Source organism: Dermacentor variabilis, chromosome 5 (genome assembly GCF_050947875.1).
Source record: "Dermacentor variabilis isolate Ectoservices chromosome 5, ASM5094787v1, whole genome shotgun sequence".
In the NCBI taxonomy this organism is placed as follows: Eukaryota; Metazoa; Arthropoda; class Arachnida; order Ixodida; family Ixodidae; genus Dermacentor; species Dermacentor variabilis.
In genome coordinates this window covers 161,119,377-161,141,786 of record NC_134572.1, presented here as the reverse complement: position 1 = coordinate 161,141,786, position 22,410 = coordinate 161,119,377, and the positions used below count along the sequence as shown (strand labels likewise).

The window sequence follows — 22,410 nt, the reverse complement described above, 5'->3', positions numbered from 1 at the left end:
TGATTAAAGGTAACATACTGAGATCTTCAATGTAGCCAATCAGCTATCCAGCCGAAGTGATCGATTTGGAAGGGATCGAACATTTTGATGAAAAAATGTCAGTTCCGGTTTTTTAACTGACACTAATCGTTTTATTTCGGATGTAATATAGCCCATTATCAAGCCAAATGAAGCATGGTTAGTCCCAATTAGCAAACTTTAGGCAGGTGCCTTGCGCTTCCACTGACACGCACCCGGCTAACTTCCGTTTCCCACGCCTTGATGCGACAGCCATCGGTCCAAAGAAACTTCAATTTTTTTCTCTCTTCAGAGCCAATGCCTGGGCAAAAAGATGCTTATTGTCCGCCGTCAAGTGCTCATTAATATAGACTGCAGTGGCTGGGGTCTGAGAGAGATCAAAGTCTGTCGTAGTTAATCTAGGCTTTCTAGCTTTGCTGATAAAATCAGCCTTCTTTGTTCTCAGGCAAAATCTGGCTATTATGTTTGTGTCTTTCTTGGGGTTACCCGGTGAATGACCTCAATATCTGCGGGAGTCACTGGACACCCAATCTTCTCCCCGATATTTTGCAAAATGGCATTGCGATCCTCCCCTTGCGTGCACGGTATACCCTTAAGTCCTCCCCTTGCGTGCACGGTATATCATAAGAAGCCAACAAACACTGACACCGAGGACAACATAGGAGAAATTACTTGTGTTTAACAAATGCAACAAAGACACGATAAATTAATGGAAATGAAACTGGATGAAAAAACCACTTGCCGCAGGTGGGTAACGATCCCACAACCTTCGCATTTCGCGTGCGATGCTCTACCAGTTGATGTACCGCGGCGCCCTTTCGCCATCCACTTTCTTGGGTATTTATGTTTCCTAGTAGAGCCCTGGGAGTGTTAGCCAGCGCCACCACCCTTTCCTCTCTTTTATTACATAACGAGGGTCTCAAATCCGGCAAAATTGATGCCTTCAAGTAGCACGTGGGGCTTTATTGACCATTCGCCTTCACCCAAAAAGATCCCGTTGTCGTGACGCCTGAGGCAGAAAGGACGTTCCACGACCGCCGCCTAGGTCGGTGAGTGGTGGTGCTGGCTAACACTGCCAGGGTTCTGCTAGGAAACATAAATACCCAATAAAGTGCATGGCGAAACGGTGCCTCGGTAGCTCAATTGGTAGAGCATCATGCGCGAAATCCTGAGGCTGTGGAATCGTTCCCCACTTCCGGCAAGTTGTTTTTTCATTCACTTTCATTTCCATTCTTTTATCGTTTCTTTATTTCATTTATTAAGCACAAGTAATTTCCCCTATGTTGTCCTTGGTGTCAGTGTTTGTTGGCGTCTTATGATATCTTGAAGGGGCAGCGCAATAAGACGAAGACAGAAGGCAGGAACACACAGGACAGCGCTGTGTTCCTGCCTTCTGTCTTCGTCTTATTGCGCTGCCGCTTCAACCAGTACCAACTCGCCCAAATATCGATCCGTCTTATGATATTACTGTGTGTATATATATATATATATATATATATATATATATATATATATATATATATACAAGCTGCATATATGTGTTTATATGCAGCTTGCATAGTACTTGCCCTTTCTTTCATGGCACCTGTGACGTCAACTGCCGGTTTGTTCGGGTATGGTCGGCTGATTTTGGTTAACGCAATCCAATCTTGAGAGTGGATGTCACCTGCGCAAAGAACATACAACGGGTGGTTATTTAACGAACCCACCAGTGTGTCTCAGTGCATACAATTTTCATCTGTGGCGAATACGTTCCTAAACTGTAGCCTTTATGAATAAAGAAATGAAGAAGTCTATGTTTAGTGTTATCAGCTGTTAACATGTTGCCAGCTATTAGGAATTCCTAAGGCTGTGTTCCAGTTAACCAAGAAGCACTAGCGCTTCAGAAGTGAGCGCTTAACTTTTTTGTTTAGGATATATATGGCGGTTTGAAAACATGCGTCACTTAAGTATAGGGTATAAGAAGAATGTGGGGGGGGGGGATGGCGTAACCGAAATCTTAGAGCACCTTTACGAGAATGGTACTCATGAATATACATCGGATGTCATTAAAGGTGCCCACATGAAACCTTCCGGCTGATCTTCTATTATCATCAGCAACAGCAGCATACAGGCTGATATTTTTTGTCTACAGAAGGGGCGAAGGCCTTTCCCAGTGACCTTAACTGCTCCCATCCATTCGTACAATGTTGCTCATCTCATAACACGTAATGTTCTGACATCGTTGACCTTGACATTCATTCACTTAACGGACCACCGCTTATGTGCTCCACGTATTACATGACCTGATGAGCACCTTTTATTTCCCGTAATGCCAAGTAGCATATCCCTTGCAGCATATTTGTCTCGTAAATAAACATTGTGAAGTTTTGAGAACGTCTGATGAAATCTGTGGGAATGCGCATCCGAGACCCTTGTGAAACAGTTTTGTAAGGCAGAGAATAGCGCTAGTTGATATTTAGACAAAGACATGCTCCAGCACAGTAGACACATCGGTTATGAAAGCATGTTTGGCATCATAGGAGGAGGACGATGTTACGTATTTTTATTACAACGAAACTACTACCTCACGCCAATCCAGAATTTTCATTACCCTTCTACGGTGTCGAATACCGCAAGCAAACATGCACATCAGTAGGTGTGAGATCGCCCCATCCAAGCCTTTGTACGTCACGTGGGGATGTAAAACCACTGGAGCATTTTCTCCTGCTATGCCGAAAACGCGTATGATCCCGACAACAAGACCCACTTACAGCAACCTCCATCGCATATTGACCTTCATATCTCGGTGCTTTATACTTCATCTCTTGGTGTGAGCACCTTTGGTAAAGCGCGGAAGGAAGTTTGTCAAATTTAAGTGAAGTTTGAAGTTTGAGTTTATTCCCACACAAAACGTAAATACATAAATCTAGTATACAGACGATGGTTCCATAGCATGGCTAACGACAGCGGGACCCTCGTTGTGCACGAGTACTTCACTGCTAGAGGAAGAGTGACGTGTTAAGCACCTTTTCATCACTATTAAAATCCCAATTCACATTTTTTATCTAGCGGCTTCGTCAAAATTGCCACGCTCACGTTTCAAATAATTTTTTTAGAATTATAATAATTGTTATTTAAATATAATGAGTACGGACCACTAAGTTAAACGAAAGCAAGGCCTTATGTTTCCATTGCAAACCTTGGCCAATCCCCCTTCTGGTCTACGCACCATATTTTAAAGGCGACAGCGAGTACCCCATCATTCAGCGATAACTACCCGGTTCCTGGCCGATCCCCCAGACTGGGCATGCGTCTCTGACACCTGCGCTCTACATTTACACCTATATCGTGGCTGATCTCCCGGAATAGGTGCAGCCTTTACATTAGGAACCAAAACAAAACCAAACTGATGGCTTCACTCCGGGCCTCTTTGACAGGCCCACGCCTGTTCGTCCCTCTGCGTTCTCGGAGAGCAGCTCCAGAAGCGGCCGCCATACTTTCTTTTAACGCTCATTCACGGGCCAATGGTGGAACTCGTCTCATCTGTCGGGACGCTTATTCTTTTGTATGATTCACAGGTCTGTATTCTTGGAGGATTTGGGGCGCTCCCACATTGTGTGCGCGTTGTAGGAGCAGGCGTTCCCCACTGTCTACAAGTTGGTAAGGAAGCTTTGGTGCGCGATTGTGTAATGCATGCATAACGTTGTTTCAAAATTAAATCGTGGAGTTTTACGTGCAAAAACCACGATGCGATTGTGAAGCACGCCGTACTGTGTGAAACCGCGTTAATTTTGAACACTTAGGGTTACCTTAACGCACGTGCAGTGGGATATATGTTCGGGCTGACCATGGATTCCTCTAAAAAAATTATGGGGTTTGAGGTGCCCTAACCACTTTATGAGGCATGCCGTAGTGGAGGACTCCGGAAATTTCTACCACCTGGGATTCTTTAGCGTGCACCTAAATCTAAGTATACGGGTGTTTTGGCACTTCGCCCCCATCGAAATGTGGCCGCTGCGGCCGGGATTTGATCCCGCGACCTCGTGCTCAGCAGCCGAAGACCATAGCCGCTGAGCAATCACGGCGGGTTGATGGATTCCTCTGTTGAATGCGTATATAGAATAGTGTGCGCAGAAGAGCGGACGTGCACTTCCGGGACCTTAGAGTATGCAGCCTACAAGCCATTTCTTGCATGCGCCGTGGTGCGGTCGTACCGAGTAGGTGTGCCGGGATGGGTCCGTCTTCTAAAATCGTGTCCGGGCCGTAGATGGCACGCAACTTGCTGCGCACGTACGCGTGCAGCTCCTGGTAGAGCGGGAACAGCTGCTCCCACAGCTTGGCCATGTTCCTCTCGAGGCCGTTGTATTCGTACACGTCCTGCCAGAGGCCGCTCGCGTCCTTGAAGCCTGCAGCAAAATGGAAAATTCGAAGGCATAGCGTGTCTTGCAAATCTTGGCGCCTGGGCAGGTGTAACACTTTATTTCATTTAATACGATATGGCCGGCGGGAAAGTCAGCAGGGAGGGCGAGAAACAGTACGAAATAATAAATCGGAACAGCTGCGCATCGGGCAAAAAAAAAAAAGAAACTGGTGTGTGAAATCGGCAAATAAATTGCCTGAGCTCATTACACTCATTTATTCGGCTCGAGAAAGAAAATACGACCAGCGCGTGTTTTGTCCAATTGCACAATTACTTTTACCTGCACTTGCGCAATGATGTACATTTCTGAACGTGCGTTACCAACTGGAAGTTTCATTTGGTAGTGCACATTCACGCACAAATTCTACTAAATGAAACTGAGAATTTCGCTCGATAGCGTCTGTGTGTAAGGGCAGTGTTTCATGCACCTTTTACAAATATGCATCGACCCCGTCCGACCAATTTGGCTCTTTCTTCTCACCGTTCAGCCTGGCCGCTTCGTTTATGAGTCTGACGTAGCGCAGGTACGTCCGCTTCATAGGCTTCCCCGCAACCTTCCGCCACTCGTTCCATACGTGCTGAAGCTCGCAGTAATTCCTGGATTCCATGAGGATGTTTTTGATCTCTGATCGTGGATGCGCATGAAAAATACGCACCATCATCACTTACAACATCAGACGCAGCAATGAGCACCAATGAATTGTGGTCTTGTCTCTCAACATGCAATCTACATATTGTGTAAGTTCCACTGCCGTACCTGGTTCTAAAGACAAGTTGCATTCTTCTGACGTGTTAGTTTTTCGGAGAAAAGGACATATCTTTCGCGAAGCGTGGTTTTCTTCCATTTCCGCAACTATGTTCAGGAGCTGCAAAGAAAGAAAAGACAACCAGACTTTGTTTTACTCAGAAACCGGGCCTTCGGAATCCTTGGCGCATAGAACCCATTTCAAGTGTTTAACGTTTTTGTCGTCGCAGGAGAGAGTGCTCATTTGGGGTGGTTTCGTGATGGATCATTTTATTTCAGGAAACATTACAAGGAATGTTAGTTTAAATTCCAGCTTAACTGTTAGAGTCTTGCATGGAAGAAAAATAACACATAACTTGCGAACATCTAAGCCCTGTGAGAGGTGATGACAAGCAAATAAGCACACACGAGTACTTTGGAGTTACCCGTCTTTTGTGTGCAAAAGAACTTGCCTATCAATCGTCACTTTTCAGCCTTATAGTTTCGCAGAAACCGATAGCTGCGAAAGAGCTGATTTTTTTAAGGATCTCTAGTAAAAAAATGATTACTTGAACAAGATGATGCGCTCTACGTGTGCGTGAGAGGTGATTTCAGCGATATTCCATGTGTTCTCAAATTTTTCTCACGCGAATTGGTGGTGGTGGTGATGTTGTAGCAAAGGGAGCGTTGGCGTGGCATACACAGCCGGCAGTTTCTCCGCAAGAGCTTCTCATGAGTTGAAGTCAATGGTGTGTGCCACCAAGTGTCGATGTGCCCCGTGTACCGCAGGAAGGCAGTCAGCAGTCGTTGTACATTCTTCCTGATTGGCGCGGGCCCTCTGAGGAAAATGATGTTTTTAGATGTTCTATGCATACGACCACTCTTTTGCAGTCTGTCGACCATCTCTTTTAAGTCTGTGTCGAACTGCGCAAAGTCCACTTGACTTTGCGCTTTCCCCGCTTTACGCCATTTGTGTTTATAACGGCGGCATTGAACGTTTCATTTCGCACAGTCTGAGCCTTTCGAGCAAATATTTATGTATATCGAATCCATGTGATGTGCTAAAGCCACTTGATGTAAAGCCAACTGAGCACTCCTCCGATGCGATTTGTGTTTTTGTTTCGTCCTTCCGGGTGTTGTAAGTAGGTTTCACAAAGGACCGAATTGATTTCGACCACTTGGAATTCCTTTTGGTGCACCCAATCCGCTGTGCACGGGCACTTTTTATTTCAGTCTGTCCACGTCTGAATACCAAAATTACGCAGACATTGTACACATCAGCGTGAGAAGAGGTGAGGGAACGCTATCTGAATAGCCCTAACTTGTTCGTATTCCACTTGTTCACGTATTGCAATCTACGATTCGGCAAGAGTGACAAGCACTTGAGGTAAACGGCGACGATATATTCTGCCCAAGGCTTTCTCTTTTGATATTTCTGTACATGCGCGAACCGTTGAGAAATCTATTAAAAGAAGCTTAGTATTGAATTTTAACAGTGCGTGATGTTTCTTGCCGATCAATTTCACAGTCAGTCATTTACGTATCGAAAAGCTATAAATCAATGTGGCCGATTTTTTATGAATTGGTGAACAAATAACTTAATAAAGCTGCTGACCAATTCTTTTGCGTAATCGGAATTTAGTTCCATTAAAGTACGAGCAATTAATAAGAGAACGTATCACAGTAAGCGTAAGAAAGAAAGTTTCCTTCGGGAATGAGAAAAGAGCAGGTTTCATTACCTCATTTTGCTTGTCATCGCTCAGAATGGGAGTGCCCAGAACTGACAATTTTTCGAAAATTCTTCGCGTCACCGGATCCTCGAACTTTGTCCACTTGTACTTGGTGACGTTTTTCCAGACTTCCTTCTCCAGTTTTTGGCTCTCCAGATTCGCCTTCACCTAAGGAAGGAATACGAATAAGGCGGTAAATGTGATGAGAATGCGCGCTCATGCAGGTGCACGCGCACAGACAAGCAGTGTGGACTACTTCAACTCGCGCGAATGTTCTGGTTCGTAGCATTTGGGACATACCATCAGTAAAGAGCGAGATATATAGCACAAGCGGTAATATTGCGACTGCGGAAGGAAATCGTGCATTCGGAGACATTCCCGGCATCTTGCTTTCTCTTTCGTCGCATGGTTGCCATGGGACACCAGTGCGATCTTGACTCCAGAATTGGAAATTTTCGCGATGGCGCCAGCGGTGGCTTTCTTTACTTATGCTACAATAGTGCAGGCTGCTACGCTGCCCAAGCATGTGAGGTTGCACAAAGAACATTTCCGCAGTTTTCAAACAATGAGACTTTATTGCATTCCGCAGCAGATGCAGGTAGAGAGTAGATGTAGAGAGTAGAGAGTACATGTAGGTAGAGAATAGCACAGCTCAATGATGCTAGGAAAAAAGAAATCACCTTTGAAAAAGTTTTGCCCTGGCAGCATACGGATGTACAAGCATGCTACGATTTAGCCCTAACGACCTTTTTGGTGGAGCAGGGAAATATTTATTCCGTTACAGACTGGTTTTAGAATGACATAGCAGATAGAAGATCTTAAGCTCTGCTATCGGCCGCCGTACTTGCTATGGGCGGAGCTCGAGTGAGCGCAGCATATGCAGGAAATTACCCGCCGTGGTTGCTCAGTGGCTATGGTGTTGGGCTGCTGAGCACGAGGTCGCGGGATCGAATCCCGGCCACGGCGGCCGCATTTCGATGGGGGCGAAATGCGAAAACACCCGTGTGGTTAGATTTAGGCGCACGTTAAAGAACCCCAGGTGGTCAAAATTTCCGGAGTCCTCCACTACGGCGTGCCTCATAATCAGAAAGTGGTTTTGGCTCGTAAAACCCCAAATATTATATGCAGGAAATTGACGATGTAGTTCGGTAATTCGATCAAATTTACCTATCTTCGAAACGCTATGCGCTCAATCCTCGCTTTATCTTTAGAATAACACGCATCCCACACGACAGCAGCATCAAGCTTAACATTTGAAGGAAAGCTTTCAGCTTCCTTCGCAAAACCTTCGTGCACCTGTTATTGACGTGCAAATCCCACCTAAGTTTGTTGATAATTGTTATGTCCAAGTAGGTTACATAAGAAACTGGCTTCATTTGTTGGCCACTAAAAGTGTAATGACGAGAGGTTTTTTTAGTAGGTACAGCCATGGACACGGTCTTAGCAAAATTAATCTGCATTCCCTTACGTTCGAACAAATCCGCGAGTTTACAAATATTAATATTTATTAGCACATGGGAGGCACTGCTGCTGACAACAGAGTAGAGAATACAATAATCAGCGAACAACTTCACCGGCACACAATCATCAATGCCGGTAGCAATATTATTTATGCACATAAATAAGATTAATGTTCCCAATACGGAGCCTTGTGGAACACCTCATAACACGTGTAATATTTTAGACCGTATTCCTTTGCTTTGAACAAATTGCGCATAATTATTCAGGCATGCTTGAACCAAATTAACGATTGTGTCAGAGAGCCCCACTTTCCTCAGCCTTGGAGTGAACAAATTATGAGGAACATGAGCGACTGCTCTTAATAAAAAATGTGCGTCTATCTGAAGCTGCTCGTCGAATGCGGAGGAAAAGTCATGAATGACGGATACTAACCGTATCATAAGACGCTAACAGATACCAAGGACAACATGGGGAAATTACTTGTGCTTACTAATTGAATTAAAATTATGACAAATTAATGGAAATGAAAGTGGATGAAAAAGACAACTGGCTACACGTGCATACGAACCCACCTCTTCGCATTACGTGTGCGATGCTCTTACGAACTAAGCTACCGCGGCGCCGTTTTCCCACCCACTTTCTGGGTTATTTATGTTTACAGCTAGAACTAACCGTGGGAGTGTTACCTTGTAATTAATAAGCACAAGTAATTTTCGCTATGTTGTCCTTGGTGTTTTTGTTTGTTGGTTTCTTACAATATGATTAATAAAAATCGTCAGTTCCCTTTCTTCTCATTCATTACATTATGAGGATCACGAATCCGGCAAAATTCATGGCTTCATGTAGCATGTGATGGTTTATTCAGCAGTTTCTGTCCGCCAAGCAGATCGCGTACTCGTTGCGCCTGCGGCAGAAAGGATGTTCCACATCCGCCGCCAAAGTTTGTGAGTCGTGGCGCTAACACTCCCAGTGTTAGTACTAGTACTAAAACAATAAGACCCCAAAAGTTAGATGGTATAACGGTGCCGCGGAAGTTGAATTGGTAAGAGCATCGCACGCGTAAAGCAATGACGTGGGTTCTTATCCCACCTGCAGCCAGTTATTTGTCATCCACTTTCATTTCCATTAATTTATCATTAACTCAATTATTAAGCACATTTAATTTCCCCTATGTTGTCATTCGTGCCTGTATGTTGGCTACTCATGGCACGATTAATAAAAATCAGGATCCTCGGTTCACTGTCTTGTCGGATAATGAGTGTGCTATTTTGAAAATATTTTTTTTCTGCGGGATCCATGCTGACAAGACCGAAAAAGTTATCGGATAGGAGGTAGTTAAGTACGTATGTGGCTGGTTATATTATACTCGAGCTTATTACAGTGTGTACATTTTAAAGAAATGGGTGGGCAGTTCGTTGCATTTAATTTGTCACTAGATTTGTGGACTGCGACTACTCTTGCTGTTACCCGCCCTGGGGTTTCTAGAACACAAGCGTCGAGAAACACAGTGCTTCCCCCTCCCCCCCACGACCCATGGTCAGTTAGATTTAAGGGAAGTGTGTGACGGGCGCTGCCGGCAGGACAAATACATGCCCGCACTTGCGCTTAAAGGGACACTAAAGGTTACCAGAAACTCAAGTTAAAGTGGTAGAGCAATGTTCTAGAACGTCTAAGGCGTCAATATAATCGCGAACAGAGCTTTAGTAACCGAGAAATTGAGGTAAATGCATGACACGATTCGAGACCCCCAGCGACATTCCGGTACTAGCCCGATGACGAAAGGACTCCTCATAATTTGTGTTACTAATACTCAACTACTCGTATTAAAAATATCATTTCATTCGATTATAAGACGGAAAAAAATGCTACTTGTCTACGTCTATTCGATTCTAAGAAAAAATAACATTTTGACGTTGCCCTTCAGTAATATGGGTGTTCGAAAGGTTTCGTTTTCGCTCGACTCTGCGCGCTCGACTCTGCGCCGCGCACGCTTTGGAGTTTCAGTAGTTTCGTTATCGCGTAGTGCTGTGAGGGTTCTGCTGGCTCGCGAAACTTTCATTTGGAACAAGCAGCGAGAATGCCACGTCCATGTGATGTCGTGGGAAGCCCTCGTTGCTTTCCCGCTCCGGAGAGCCGGTGTCGAGGCCGCCGTCGTAGTACGCAACGTCGCCGGCAGTGCGAGCCCTCAGCAGCAGGTCGCGCTCGTCGGTGCTCAAATCGCTGAAGTTGAGCCCACCATCGCGAGCCAATCTGTCGGTGTCAGGGTCCATTGCGACGAGCGTCGAAGTTAGCGTCATAGAATGAAGTACCAGCTTATGGGCGTCTTGCGCTGGAGTTTGAGGTATAGTAGCGGCGCCTGGTGGCGGTGCGGGAAACGACATCTGGGTCGTGCCAGCTTGGGTCGTATTGAGCCCTGGCTGTGGCGAAGCACGTTTCTAGGCCGAGTTTTGCGTCGATTCGCGCATTTTTATGCCCTGTTGCGAGTGCGAAAAGGCTCGTCGCTTCTCATAGACCACGCCGACCACGCTGCGAGCTCGCCGCAGCCTATAGTTTAACGAAAACGGACTCTCCGTGTGCCGTGGGACGTAATGTGGGACGTAATTCGTTTCTCCTTCCGCTAGCCACCATACTCCCGCTTTCGCTCTGCTGTCGGCTCTGTCTTGACTCTGTTTCTGGCCGCGCGTTCGCGTTTTGCGCAGAAAAGCCGTAGCGCCGTTTGCGGACGCCGTTCTACTCACCGATGGCGCAACGTCACTATGAGACCATGATGTCAGTACTCCTCGATCGGAGGGCGGGCGATTTGAACTGCGCTAGAGGTACGCGGACGCTTCAGAACGCATTTTCTCTTAAGATAAGTCTCTCCTTGGCACGAAACAAGCATTTCGAGGTTTCTGTGATGGTATTTCAACAGTCCACGTTGACTTAATAGTAACCTTTAGTCTTCCTTTAAAACATGCCACCCACCCCACTGCATACATGGCCAACTCTTGCCCACATTACGTGGGAATTCGAGCTAGGCCACCGGGAATTAGTACGCCTAACATTCCGGCGCAAAATTTGAGAACGGAGCATCAGGAGACTTGGCTCGCCGACGAGGAAAAAGAGGCCCAAGAGGCAGCCCTCGACCAAACGCAGCGGGCTGCTGAAGCCAGTGGATTTGCAGCAATCTGATTTGATGTTTGGAACTACATAAACCAGCTTGTGACTAGAAATACCGTCGGCTGTACCTAAGGAAGACTCGTCCGGACGATTCGCAAAATCCAGGTCAAGGATAGACTGGGTAGCATTGTCGGGCGCCGAGGTGGAACGCCAGAACAAGATGACCAGCGTAGCAGGCTTCTAGGACTCAAGTGCGCGGGTCGTTCTTGCGCATCGAGCACGCGCCGCCCATCTGTATTGTCCCCGTATTTCGCAGCCTGCATCAAGGCGCCGGCTGAGTAGCATCCCGGCGTTGCGGGTCTGTGGGCGCTGCAGGGTCCCCCGCCTAGACGGAATGGCGAAATGTACGCGATTCACTGTGGTCGTCTGGCTTGAGGGCGCATCAGTGGAAGAGGTTTTGATGGTGGTAGCTTGAGAAACGTGGCCTCGACGATTGCTGCACCGCAGAAGGCGCAGGGGTTATGCCATTCGTGCTCTTTGGTCGGTGAGCATGAATGGTCGACTTCAGAGAGATGCGCGGCACCCGGGGGCTACGATGACCTCACCTTAATTTGGCCTTGTGACGGGGTGAAGGTTGCGGTAGGGCACCGAGGCAATGCCGAGGCGCCTGACAGCAGCATTGAATCCAACACTTGCTGGTGTTGTGACCGAGGTGGCAATCTCTCAACGATGGGACTCGGCGTGCTCAATCGAGGTTACCTTGCCGCCGTCGTCTGAATGTGAGGTGGACTTGTGAACAAAGGCTTGGCTGTGCTGTTGTCGGGCGCTTCCGAAGCTCGTGATGGCAGCGTCTGGCCTGGCACCTGTGGAAAATTGGCTGGATTAAGTGTCAAAATGTAAAGAAGCAGCGGGACCGTTGGTCGCGCTGGGCACCAGTTTTCCGACGTTGACTACCTCAAGTCGAGGAGGCATCTCTGTGCGCAAATGTCAAGGCAGTGTCCTTGAGGCATACAAACCGAGACACTGAACGAGACACTGAACCGCGGAGGTGCAGCAGACGTTAAGCACTCCCCATACCTGGGCAGATCCCAAAGGTAGTTCAATACCCGGCCGACCCGCGGCGGAGGTGAAGCAGGCGTTAAGCACTCCATATATGTGGGCCGGTCCCGAAGATAGTGCAATGCCGGCCCGACCCGCGGCGGAGATGAAGCTCGCGTCGAGCACAACCCATACGTGGACCGATCTTGAAGACAGTGAAATGCTGGGCCGACCCGCGGCGGAGGTGGTGGTGGTGGTTGTGGTGGTGGTAACAACTTTATTGACAAGCCGGCAAATTCGTGGCTTCGGCCCCGGCCGCCCCTGAGGAGGTCCGGAGATCCTGTCTCCTCGCCGCCTCACGGGCTTGCTGGATGGCCCATAGTTGATTCTGGAGGTTTGCGCTGCTCAACGCGGCCGTCCATCGTGCCGCAGCTTCATCTGGGGAAACTGCATTTTCTCTGCATATAACCTCACATTCCCAGAGAATGCGTCTAAGAGATGCGTGAGCCCTGCCGCATAGTTGAAGCAGGCGTTAAACACTACCCATACGTAGGCCGATACCGAAGATAGTGCAAGGCCGGGCGGACCCGCGGCGGAGGTGCAGCAGGCGTTAGGCACTCCCCATACCTGGGCCGACCCCGAAGATAGTGCAATGCCGGTCCGACAGGTGGTGAAGGTTAAGCAGGCGTCAAGCACTCCCCATACGTGGGCCGATCCTGAAGACAGTGCAATGCCGGGCCAACCCGCGGTGGAGGTGAAGCAGGCGTTAAAGACTACCCATACGTAAGCCGATCCCGAAGATAGTGCAATGCCGGGCGGACCGTGGCGGAGGTGCAGGAGGCGTTAAGCAATCTCCATACGTGGGCCGATACCGAATATAGTGCGATGCCGGGCCGACGCGCGGTGGAAGTGCAGCAGGCGTTAAGCATTCGCCATACGTGGGCCGATCGCGAAGACATTGCAATGCCGGGCCGACCCGCGGCGGAGGCGCAGTAGGCGGTAAGCACTCCCCATACGTGGGCCGATACCTAAGATGGTGCAATGCCGGGACATCCCACGGCGTAGGGGCAATTCGCCATTAAGGGGCCCACATACATAGCTTCGCCGGTCATCCTTCTTCACAGTGTGGAAGGGCACTGAGTCTTTTTATGACGTTTCATTTGGCCCTGCTAACCTGTATAATAATCCAGGAATGAATGAGCCTGTCTAGCCGCATTAGTCACCATCGTTAATAGCATCGCATATCCGACATGCCCCACATTTGAGGCGTGGTAAAGCGTACAATAGTCTGTATTTACAGTGTAGTAACAGTGGGAAAATGTAACAGTGACAATCTTCCACTAGATCCCGTTCCCGATATCACCCAGGACACACTTTCTTAAGGTGTATAGGGTGTCGTGGGGTTGGTTATGAGCGTTGCAACTAATGTCATTACACTGTTTCTCTGTGCACAGGGCTACCACACTCCGCTGTAATGTTGTGCACCCTGCCGCAGGATGTCATAGTTGGGGTTAGAGCCCCATGATGCAGGGCCTGTATAACGGAGCTCTAAACTCTACCGTGGAATTCTGCTGTATGATGTACAAGATTCACTAGGGTTGAGGATTGGGCGAATCGGTATTGCACTCTAAAACTGGTACAGCGCAACGTAGTAAGGAAGAAACAAGCCGAGCCGGCCAGATAAAGGAACAGAGCGCTGACTTCCAACTGGTTTATTGGCAAGTTGCACGAAATATATAGCTACAAGAAGGCATCAGGGCCATGCCGTCACAACGCTTCACAAAACGTCACACAGATAGAAGGCTACACCATCATGAGTCACAGAACGCGCAATTGTTTCATGTAAGGTTAAATTGATCAAGAAATCTTACTTCCTGTGGAGATAGGCACAATATTCGTGCCCATCTTTTCCGCAAGAAGGCGCAGAAAACACTGCCACGCGGAAATCTACTCGCCCAAAGAAAAACGAACGCGCACTGAAGTGCGCCGCGCGGTGGTCGCTGCAACACGCTAAAAACGCATGCGCTCTGACTGGCTCTGGCAGCCCGCGGGTAGCGAGAACAAGAAAATTGAAGAGGCTCAATGTGGAGTCCTCGCGAATAAAGGTGAGAGTAGAAAAACAAATAAGAACGCAGTTGCCTTTGCTGGTTTTAGTGTCTTGACATGTTTGCTGTGGCGCAAGTGAAAAAAAATGTTGATATTTTTTTCTGTGACATGACGGCAAAAATGAATCATCACAACGCTTCGTCTCATCGTACCTCGCTGCGTGCGTTGTCGACTTGTCTGACAGTGTGTTGATTTGGCTTGTCTCGTTGTATGTTCCGTTGTACGATTGTCAAATGTTTGTAACCTAATCAAACCCACAAAATTCCGGAATTGAAAATCTAAAGCACAAGAACTTTAGCAATGTCAATGCGCATTTCGCATCAAAAGTTTATGACAGCTTTATACCCATAAAGTTTCGGAATTGAAATCCATGCGCTCCGTAGATTCAGCGACCTCCGCGCGATGCCGTGCCGAGCCCTCTCGCCAGCAAAACGCCCTTGAAATTGTGCTTGGTTGGGCACCTTGCGTTATGTGACTCCAGGTGCATTTTCAACTTTAACATAATTTTCAATCCTATTTCAACATTGACGTCATTTTTAAATTCTTTTCTCTCTCTCTCACCTATCTCATCCCTTGCCCCTCCTCCAGTACAGGGTAGCCAATCGGCGATAATCTCTGGTTAACCTCCTTGCCTTTCCTTTCTCTCGCTCCTCTCTCTCTTCGAGAAAATCTAAAGCACCGTGCGCAGAAGTGCCCGAACATGGCTAAAATACTCACGCTGTTGTTCTTGTTGTACTCCGTGAGGTTGGTGGCGTATTTCCAATCAGCGTGAGCCAGTCTGCCATACATTTGGGTAACGAGATAGTTTGCGTAGCAGGCGTACATCTTGGCCAGATCTTCGTCCTCGTTGTCGCCTTGCACAGCTTGCTTGGCAGCTCCATGGGCCTCGGTCGTAACCGCTGCCAGGATCAGGCCCGCGAGCCACGGCCACATCGATCGATGCGGTGGAGCCATCTCTCACAGGATCTCAGTAGACTCGGCGGCTGTGATTCCTTCTGTCCGAAAAACGAAACAGCGCATGACCACTTTTTATCCCACCGAACCCCTATCTTCTGGTCGGCTGTCTGGAAAGCAGATCAACCTTCAACCGGTTCAACCCTGGTTCGTTCGCACCTCGAGGCCGTCCTCTATGTTGCGTTCCCTGAAATCAATGGTTTCACAACCCCTCATCTTGTCAGGAGGAAGCATGCGGGAGGAACATCTTAAAAACTTCATGTGGCGAATCGGTAGAAAATTCAGTGTGAAGTCAGAAAACCGCCTTTCTCAATACAAGGCGAGAATGCGGAGTTTGAGCCCACTGTGCGCGGTTGACAGCTGCCATCGGGAGTAGAGTGGCAAGATTACAAAAGATGTGGCGGCGCAAAACATTCTACGAGCCCGTACGCTTTCGTAGTTCCACATACGCCGTGAGTAGAAAGAAGGCGTTGAACTTAGGACAGAAGTGTCTAAGCCTATGCTAAAAGGGGGATAGCAAGCAGTAAGGGACACCGTGGTAAACACCCTACCAGCCAGGATTGAAGGTGCGCTAAAGGTAATCCAATACGAGAGGTTGTGCTAGTCGTGCGCAAATTACGCAAGGCCGCGTAGTCATCCCCTCTCCCATTCCTATGACGGCCTTAGCACGCTGGTTATGTCGCGCCAAACTACGCGGAGCCTTCCTGAACAAGAACTGTAGGATATACGCGTTAACATTTATGTGCATCTCTCTACTTGTGCTCCTCACGCATATATATATAAATAAAGCGTGCTACATCAGCATAACCCCCACACACCTCATTATCGCGCATCAGGCATTCCGCACCACGTCAACCGCCACATAATGCTACCAATATCTCTGACAGCTCCCATTCAGGGAAGTTCCGCCTAATATTTCTTAGCCTATTCTTATTGGTTGGCGTTTCCACTATTTCTTTCATTCAACATGCTTGAGTACTCGGGCACCTACGCAGAGCGTAGGTTGCCAGGAATAAACGAAAGAAGAGAGCGAGAACTCTGCAAGTCGATAGGAATGGGAACTTCGACAACTTCCAATTCCATTGAACCGGTGTGCAGCTGTCCAAAAAAAAGTTAGTGACAGTCGATAGCGGCTCTGTGTACCATGCCGTGCTTCTGGGAGGCTGCTTGTCTATGCGGAGCAGGAGCAAGGGGAGAAAGGACTCGCATCATCTGCTTGTGCGAGTACAAGTGGACGAAGTATAATTTCTCATTTACTAGTTCTCTCCCTGCATGCGCTGCTTAGGAGCCGTATCTACGCACTGCGGCTGCGGTCTATAACTTCCTTGACGGACGATCTCAAGACACAAGGACGCTGAAATCGACGACGCAGCTGTGGCCCACTGAGTGCGGCGGCCTGCTCATCTGCGGGAGGTGCGTGGTTTGAACCTCACCGCCGCACACCCACCGGCTTATACAAATGGTACAAAGTGGATGCCTGGTGTCTTTCTTTTCCGGTGCGCGTTGTTTAGACCGCGTTTCCACACGGATCAATGAGTTTGCAGTGCATGATATAAACAAACAAAAGACCCCAGCTACACTCTTGAAAAATCAGCGCTCGTAATTCCGCAAGTCATGCTGGAAATCGGCGCTTAGTCCACGCCAACTTCCCCGTCCTTGTGTCAGCACCCTGCCTGCCCTGCCTCACGTCCGTGCCTCGCGTCAGCAGACACTCAGGAACTTCCCTTACATATCGTCCCACAACGTAATCGACTGCCTTCCTCGGTTGCATTTTTCTTCCCTTCGCACATCTGCTTTACGCATTACGCGACACGTCGTAAACTCGTTCCTTTTATGGTGAACTACAATGTCAGATAGATTCGCTTGACTCTCTCGCCTGCTATTCTCCGTTCCCGCACTCGTTGCCCATAGTCATGAGAACACTTCCCCGCAGGCTGCTGACGTATGCCACATCAATGCTTACAAAGAGTTATATTTTGTCTAGTGGTTTCAACAAGGGCTTTGAATAAACGTGCAGTGAATGTTGTTGTAGTGCATTGACTGTTGGTGGCGCAAACACACAGTGGCCGACAACGGAAAGATTGTGGCACCCTGCCTGACACCGTTCTTCATTGATATTTCTGCGCTACTTTTGTGGATGAGTATGGTAGCTTTGGAGAATCCCTGTAAGTATACTGTGACATGTTCACATGTACCTTCTCCACGCCTTGACGACGTGACGACGTGAAACCTGCACACATACTGGCGTTTTCGCTCGTTCGAACGCCTTGCCGTAATTGGTCAAAAAAGAAATATGCTTATGCTCTGCGGCTATCTCGATAACGGGGCTAATGACGCTAATGTCATCTCTTGCTGAACACACTTCCTGAAAAGCAGCGTTTTTCCTTTGAATGAATTGCAGCCGTGATTGTCCTGATTCGACTCCAAATTGTAGCAGCGACTATCTTATACAGCCGCTAGAGGGAGCAAGCTAGCAGTGCTGTAACTTTATCCACCCTTTGACATCACGTCCCTGAGTAATTACTATTTTCTTAGCGTTCTTCCGTGTACCTGATGCACTTGACGTGGTAACAAAGTGCACCATCAATCATTTAGGTCAGCGAGGTCATCGTTAAGCGTGAGGCTTGCATTGTACTCTGGTACAATGTTCAGACCGTCTTCAGTAAGCTCCATTTTTTGCTGAATCATGAGCTGCTTTCCCGGTGTACATAGCTTGCGTATAGCTCGATTAGTTTTCCCCTAGTTACGCCTGTGACATATGCTCGAATATGTTGGTTGTTCTATCTACTAAGCAGCTGATAAACGGTGGGTCACTCTTACTATCTTACCGAGGCTGCTGACTACATCGCTTTGTTTATCTGGCACATTTAGTTCCTGCCAATGCCTGAGAATAGTCATGAGAACACTTCCCCGCAGGCTGCTGACGTATGCATGCCTCATCAATGCTTACAAAGAGTTATATTTTGTCTAGTGGTTTCAACAAGGACTTTGAATAAACGTATGATATATATATATATATATATATATATATATATATATATATATATATATATATATATATATATATATATATATATATGCGAAGCCGTGCTATATGACGTGCGGAACATGGAGGTTATATTGCCACACCGTTTTATCGCTAAATGTGCTCACACCTTGTCTTACATTCATGACAATGTTATTCCTCGGAATTTTGAGAATGACAGCCGACAAACAAATGTCATGAAACAAAACATGGACGGCACATGCCTTTCTTGTTAAATCTTCTCAGACTGAAATATTAGAAGTACAAAACAATAAGAGAAACCTGAGAATGATGTTCTTTTTTTTTTTTTTTGGCGCGGCTGTGTCCGAGTTCCGGGTTCGGGAAAACATTTATTTGGGCTAGATGGTGCATACCTGAATCGTTCTCCCTCTCGTGATTGTCTTAGTTGGCGCGGTTTCTTCCTAATTCAAGTTCCGGGATGCGCCCACGCAAGAACCCGCGTTTCTACCAGAAAGCCCGCCTTCGTACACAGCTTTCGCCGCCAGATTTTCCCTGTAAACGTTACCGTTACATTAGCAGCAGTTGCCGGGAAGCCCGAGGAGTAGTCATATATATTTAAATGCTATCGCGTTCCACTCTTAAAGACGTAGCTTTGAAACTTCCTCCAATTATTATTTTTTTTTGCTACTTCTTAACGTGCCACTTCGTTTAAATTGTCAAGCATGTCAGACAGTTCATGCCCAGTGTCTGCAGCTCGAAACGTCAGTGCTCTGCCGTTTCGTTATTGCTAGGTCTATTTGGTCAAAATTGACTACCTTAGTCAATCTTTTGTTCATTACATTTACACCAAATCCTTACTGGTCAAGAAAGTACGTATTTTTATTTCAAGCTGCAACAAAAGTTTCTGCACTGTTTTTCGGATGTTTAACCTGTTTACCTGCTCCCTTACGGAACACGATGCCTGTAAAACAAAGGAGGCAAGAAAGAAATAGAAAGAAATATTATCACTCTTTGCGGCTGCATGTAGCCTCAAACGGACATGTACAAACCGCGCTTGCGGATACCAGCATGCAGGGTTACTGCGAACTCCTGGCCTGGATATGGGCATATCAGATTCAAATAACTTAACAATTTTTTTTTCGAACATCGTGGCCCACAACGCGCTTGAACGGGTCCTGCTCACGTGCAAGTATTTCTGCCGCAAAAACGCTTTTTCTCGAAGTATCGCGTAGGATTCCCTTTCGCGGGAACACTTATACATTTATGCGCTCGCTGCAGCCTCCGAATTTCGCTTTCGCGCTCTCTGATAGCCGAAAATTCGTCATGCCAGAGTTCCACAGGCAACCAATCCCTCCCCCCTTTCCTTTTCAGGTTAGGAAATAGATATGGCTCGTACGGGGGACAGCTCGCTTCAATATGCCAATTACGACGAGGCCACTAAAAACGAAGAATTTAAAGTTAATTAAGGAATTTCTGCTAATTAGGGACTAATCATCGTTTTATTTCATAACGGCCATCTTTAAATATTACTTAACGTCTTCGCAGAGACACCCTATATACACTGTCAAGCGCATTTTAGAAATGGTTTTAGGCGCACAAACTAAGACACGGACAACAGAATAAAAGACACGGATACGACACGTGTCCCTCTCTTATTTTATGCGCCTAAAACCATTTCTAAAAGCGATATACCAACTAGTCCGACAGCAGACGTTACTAAACTGTAAAGCGCATCTTTCCTTTGGCAAACATAATTCGTTTCTTTGGCTCTTTGTGCCATTTTTAAAGCGAATAGCTCTGTTCTGGCTCCTTCGCCAGTTTTCGTAGTTGCGATTGGGCGCGCCGGTCGCCGAACTCTCTCAGACGAACGTATTATCGCGCGATAGGTTAGTGACGCCTGAAGGTTCAGACACTGCGGTCGCTGGTGGCGCTGGGCCACGTTTTATTGTCGTGGTCCATGCTAATCACACGGGTACCACACGTGCGTAATATAGTGAACTCTCACTTGAGTGAACTTCAAGGGACCGAAGGAAATAGTTCACTTAACTGAAAGTTCACTAAACTGAATATTCACTAGACCAACATAAGACATGGCATACAGAGTCAAAAGTTTGAAGTGCAATTCATGGAGCAGAAGACATGGCATGCATAGTGTTACAAATGTGTGAAATGGAATTTGTACGTATCAACAAGTACAAGGTTCATAACAGTTATAATGATGCCTTTCTCACTTAGAAAAAAAAATCTGTAATCTTCTTCTGCACTTGTAGTTTTAAAGCACAGGAAGTAACAAAGCTGTCCAAAAAGTCAATTGTCGTTGTTACTTAAAACTGGAAGGCTGAACGGAGCCGATGATAAACTCACCACGTGGGTCGTTTGTGTGCTCACGCGGAACCGACGAGACTGGAAAGAAAGAGACGGGACTACCACGCCACGACTAGCCAGTCAGAAAAAAACACACACCACGTGTTTGTGATGTGACAGATCGCCGCTTTGCTCTGACGGCGTTGTAAGCGCCAGCGATGTTACTTTGTTCATGGCCTCCGAGATTACGTGCTTGCTCACTCGGAGACTATGCCTCGTTGCGCTTCGTTCTCCGCGCCGCCGCTTTGCCCTAGGGGTGCTGTAGCGCCAGCGACGTTACATTGCCGCTGGAGCCACGGTTTGATGAGGGCGGGCATCGGTCGCGCCTGTAGTGCAGGGCGCAAAACTTCGTTCAACTGATCGTAAAAATAAGCCTTGGTCCTCTGAGCGAGTTCGTTAAACTGAAATATTCACTCTTCCGAAATTCGTTTAAGTGAAAAATTTTTGCATAGAATCTATAAGAAAACTGCCGGCGATCTTTAAAACTTCGTTATTCTGAAATATTCTATAAACCGACGTTCGTACAACTGAGAGTTTACTGTATACATTTGAAAGTAATTTACTTCCAAACCTATTTGTCACTACTATCACAGTTTGCATGACGCTTAGCGGCCACAGCTTGCAGTAGACGTTACCGTAGCATGATTACAGTAATCTTGTACATTTGACAAGTAAACCTTGAGCAGCAGTACAGGGTGTCCCAAATTAAAAAAAATATTTCGAGGGACTTCCGCGGTAAAATAAACAACTGGACACACAAATGCACTGATTACAGGATCTTCAGACAGCAATCGTTAGGATCGTGAGAATTTGATAACCCTGAGCGTGCTCCACTTTCGAGATTTACACTTCTAAATGTGCAATAAAATACAATATAGCATTCAACTCTCTTTTCTTTCTTTCTTTTCTCAGGGCTATTTCACACATTCTTTGAGAATGCATTACCCAGCGTAATGCCTGATTTTAGATCTCAAACTAGCAAACTAAAGGTACTGACCGCAGGTTCGATTTAAATACGCAGTTACTACGTGGTGCCACACAGAAATGGAATGTTGATTACAGTCAGTTTAATTAGACGTTGAATTGAACTAACTACACGCGCCTTGCTTAAATCTGCCACGGGGGAATAGCACATCGCCGAAGACAATATTACCTCCCTGTTCAGAGTGCGAGCCGTTGAAGACAAAAGCCAAGAACCTCCGACGAAACAGGCGCCACGGCTACGAACAACAGCTTACCTTTTTTCCGAAAGCAAGTGCGACTTCACGACCGCTGTAGTCAGTGTCGCGAAACAAAAATACAAAACGCGCGCGATCTCTTCCTCCTTATAGTGCGCCAGCTGTCCGCAAAACCTACAAGAGGGTAAAAATAAATACAAGTTCAGAAACTCCTCCTCCTCCTCGGTGTATAGGCAAGCTGTTGCCAATAGCCTGACCCCATCACAATTGTTTATCGGCACCGCGTGCTGGCGCGGTGTCCAATACCAATTGTTGTGTGAAAGATACAATGAAAAAAAGTTTAAACGAAG

General features: G+C 47.0%; 1 protein-coding gene across 1 annotated transcript in view; it reads right to left on the bottom strand.

Annotated features, from left to right (window-relative positions):
* Positions 1-15,567, bottom strand: part of LOC142583287 (angiotensin-converting enzyme-like) — a 117,001-nt gene extending 101,434 nt beyond the window's left edge. Inside the window, exons 1-6 of the mRNA XM_075693696.1 lie at positions 15,296-15,567; positions 6,884-7,042; positions 5,178-5,286; positions 4,902-5,045; positions 4,215-4,406; positions 1,587-1,684 (exon numbers count right to left, since the gene is read on the bottom strand). Coding sequence (XP_075549811.1) covers positions 1,587-1,684; positions 4,215-4,406; positions 4,902-5,045; positions 5,178-5,286; positions 6,884-7,042; positions 15,296-15,532 — 939 coding nt within the window. The 5' untranslated portion in view covers positions 15,533-15,567. The remainder of the gene's footprint in view (positions 1-1,586; positions 1,685-4,214; positions 4,407-4,901; positions 5,046-5,177; positions 5,287-6,883; positions 7,043-15,295) is intronic.
* Positions 15,568-22,410: the final 6,843 nt, after the last annotated feature.